The sequence below is a fragment of the Arachis ipaensis genome, chromosome B09, assembly GCF_000816755.2.
Source record: "Arachis ipaensis cultivar K30076 chromosome B09, Araip1.1, whole genome shotgun sequence".
NCBI lineage: Eukaryota > Viridiplantae > Streptophyta > Magnoliopsida > Fabales > Fabaceae > Arachis > Arachis ipaensis.
The window spans coordinates 11,592,779-11,596,364 of NC_029793.2; the positions used below are offsets into that span (position 1 = coordinate 11,592,779).

At 34.8% G+C, this 3,586-nt stretch overlaps 1 protein-coding gene across 1 annotated transcript in view; it reads right to left on the bottom strand.

Annotated features, from left to right (window-relative positions):
- LOC107615011 (NADP-dependent alkenal double bond reductase P2) overlaps positions 1,359-3,586 on the bottom strand; it is a 26,768-nt gene continuing 24,540 nt past the window's right edge. The window contains exons 5-7 of the mRNA XM_021111750.1: positions 3,142-3,308; positions 2,176-2,258; positions 1,359-2,080 (exon numbers count right to left, since the gene is read on the bottom strand). Of these exons, the coding sequence (XP_020967409.1) occupies positions 1,702-2,080; positions 2,176-2,258; positions 3,142-3,308 (629 nt within the window). The 3' untranslated portion in view covers positions 1,359-1,701. The remainder of the gene's footprint in view (positions 2,081-2,175; positions 2,259-3,141; positions 3,309-3,586) is intronic.

The window sequence follows — 3,586 nt, forward strand, 5'->3', positions numbered from 1 at the left end:
AATTATATTATAATCAATAAAATTACTCTAAAAAACTACTAATTTCACATGGCATCTTACTATAATTAATAAAATTATTTTCGTTATCATTTAACTATAATTAATAAAATTAACGTATCAAAATCACTAATTTTCAATATATATTACTATAATTAATTAAGTTATTCAAAATATTACTAATTTTCAGAATATCTTATTTTACAAAAAGATTGAATTGAATTATTTAACTTGTAATAATTGGTTTAGAATATAGTAATTTAAAATATAAAATTCATTTATTGTTTATTTTTCTTTTCATAAAATGTTCCTTTCTTCTCAAAACTCCAACAAATAATGACTAATAGATAAATCTAACCAACTTTGTTTTTTCGCTTTTTGTTTAACAAAAAATAAAAAATTGTAAATGGTAATAATCCAACAAATCTATCATAAATTCCAAGTGATTCATTGATTTCACAAGTTTGCAAATGAATTAAAAGGAAGATCTTGTTGTGAAACTCGCGTTCTCCTTGATGCAAGATTGTTGTGGGGTCCAAAGCTTCACCGAGTTCTCGCCGAAGGAGGGAGGATGCTGGAGAAGAGTTGATGGAGCGGCGAAAGAGTGAGCAGCAGAGACAGTGGGGAGGTTTGGAGTCGTTGCCGGCGGTAAAAATAGTGGAAGGCGCAGTGCGCTTGCAACAGCAGAGGAAGAGGAGAAAGCTAAGACAACGACAAAGAGGAGGAAGGCATCTGTCCTATGTACACGCGACAGCATCTCCCTCCTAATCTCATCCCTACCATACTGTAATCCTCTTTGTCGGGGCATCTGCTCCATGGTTGCTGACGAGGTGTTACTGTACACCTGAAGTATTGTCGTCTTGCGGGCGTTGGGGATGCTGGCATCGGAGGTAAAGGACGTGTTGGTGAGGAGGGGTCGTGCGCGTTGGCAACGAGGATATTGGCCAAGAAGCCATCCTCCCCACACGCTGTGCTGTCATCAGAGGTGATATCCCATCCTCTTTCACTCTGGTTTAATGGCGCCCCTCACTCCGGCGTTTAACGATGTGCAAAATAATACAACAAAAATATCTTACCTAACAAAATTTTATTAATTCTAAATTAATTTAAATATTTGATTTTTTTTAATTTTTTGATATAATACCACAAAATATTTTAAATTTAACAATAATAACCATCATAAAACTAATATTTATAAAGTTACTCCAACTAAAGTATTACTAGCTAATCATATGAAAGTAGATTCAGACAGGCACACCGGTCAGCCAAAGTTAAATGTTATGCAAATTGGTAAGCCAAACACACTGCACATGGAATCCGTGCCCCTCAAAAGGCAATGTGAAAATCTAAGGGAGTTAACATCATCTTTAACAGCAGATTATATTAATAAAAACTATATTAAATACACGCATAGCAGTATTTAAGAAAATTAGACTAACGACTTACAACAATAAGCCAACAATTAAGTATTAACCAATGTTCATGGCTTACTTGTAACTGAAACATGGATCCTTTTTCTTCCTTTCACCAATTTACAGCCCTACTCAACACTCCATAAAGCATCCACTATGTTTGGAAATCAGTGTTTTTTCTGTCATATCGGAACCAAAGGGTAAAAGCAATTGGAAAGTTTTGCTATAGAACAAATGAAAACACTCACCCATATATACTAAACACCAAATGGAAGAAAATGAAACTACACATTCATTCACGAGCAAGAACAATCACTTGTTTTCCAACATTGCGACCGCTGAAAAGGCCAACCAAAGCCGGAGGAGCCTTTTCAAGGCCCTCGACTATGTCTTCCACATAAACAATCTTCCCTTCTTTGATTTTCGGCACGACGTACTCCAAGAACTTGGGATATAATTGATAGTAATCGGCAACATTAAAGCCTTGCATACGAATCCGCTTGAATATGAGATTCGCCAGATTTGTTACACCTTCAGGTTGAGCAAGATTGTACTGCGAGACCATTCCACATACGACTATTCGGCCATGGACTCTCATATTTAGCAGCACGGCATCAAGTGTCTTCCCCCCAACATTCTCAAAGTAAATGTCAATGCCTTCAGGGAAGTATCTGATTTGTAAAATGATAAGAACCAATATTCACTAGTATGTAGTCTTAAAAAGGAAACTTAACTCCATGGCAGTTCAAATTTTTATATCGCAAACCTTTTCAATGCGGCATTGAGGTCTGGCTCTTCTTTGTAGTTAAAAGCATCATCAAATCCTAATTTATTCTTCAATAAATCCACCTGGTTGTAAAAAGACAAGAACTCAGGTAAAAGAATAACTAGGTAACTTTTCTTTGTGAGCAAATTTAAGATGAACGGATTTCATGTCTTGCCAGTCAAATGCTTTATAACATCATAAGTGAGGGGTTGGATGCATAATGGGATTATGTGCAAAAAAATTGGAAGTATTAACAAACATAAATGACAATATGTTCATTTGACTAAGATGACTATATGTACTAGATGTCTTGGGAGTGTCAACACATGTCAAAGTTATCAAATACAAGAGTTCACGTAATTCGTAGAGCTTAAGTAAACTTGAGTCATAAAACTCAAGTTAACACTAGAGTTTGATAACCTTGAGATATATAGTTACTTACAAAAGCTTGGAAATTGGCATCAGTTTTCTGCATGATAATCATGCTATTACAAAAATAGCATAACAACCCAAATTAGTTCCTAAAATAATTTAGTCAACTACTTTAGTCCCCAACCTTCTACTCTGTTAAACAAATCAGTCCTAACATTAGATTATTCCATTAGAGGCTAACAAAGCTCGCTTGAGTGGGGATTGGTTGGAGAATAAATTTTAGAGACTTTAGTGTCTCTTTTCAATAATAATGGGGACTGATTTGACAAAACATTCTAGCCTCTAACATGAGAATTTGACGTGAAAACTGATTTATCAAACGAAGTAAAAGGTTGGAGACTGATATGTCTAATGAAGTCAACGTCTGGGATTTGGTAATTAAAATTTGTTGGGAGACTAAAAATTCCATAGAGGCTTATTTGGAATATTACTTTACAAAACAGAAGTACTTAGAATAGAATAAATATGGAGAATAAGGGGATTTACCACATATCAAGACATATATATATATAACAAGAGAGATAAAATGAATACCTTGTCTTTACTTCCAGCACTTCCAACGACATAACAACCGCTGAATTTAGCAAATTGACCAACAAGTTGACCAACTGCACCAGAGGCTGCAGAAACAAAAACTTTCTCTCCTTTCTTAGGAAGCCCAACTTCAAAGAAACCAGCATAGGCAGTCATTCCTGGCATACCTGCATTCATTGAGTCAAAATTAAAGAATGTCTAAACAAACAATAATACCAAGGAGTATAAGCAAGTAACATCCATAATCTTGCAAAATAACCAGTCTGGTTTTAGAACCTTAAAAACTAATCATTCAAGTACCATTTCCTCCATAACATAGCTTGTCAGCCAAATGCTCTATAATGAATCCAGCCATATAACCTTCTGAAGAGTTTGGAAAACTCTAAACCAAATTAATGATGATCAAACATTATTAACAGCAAAATTATTAAGCTAATTATGATTA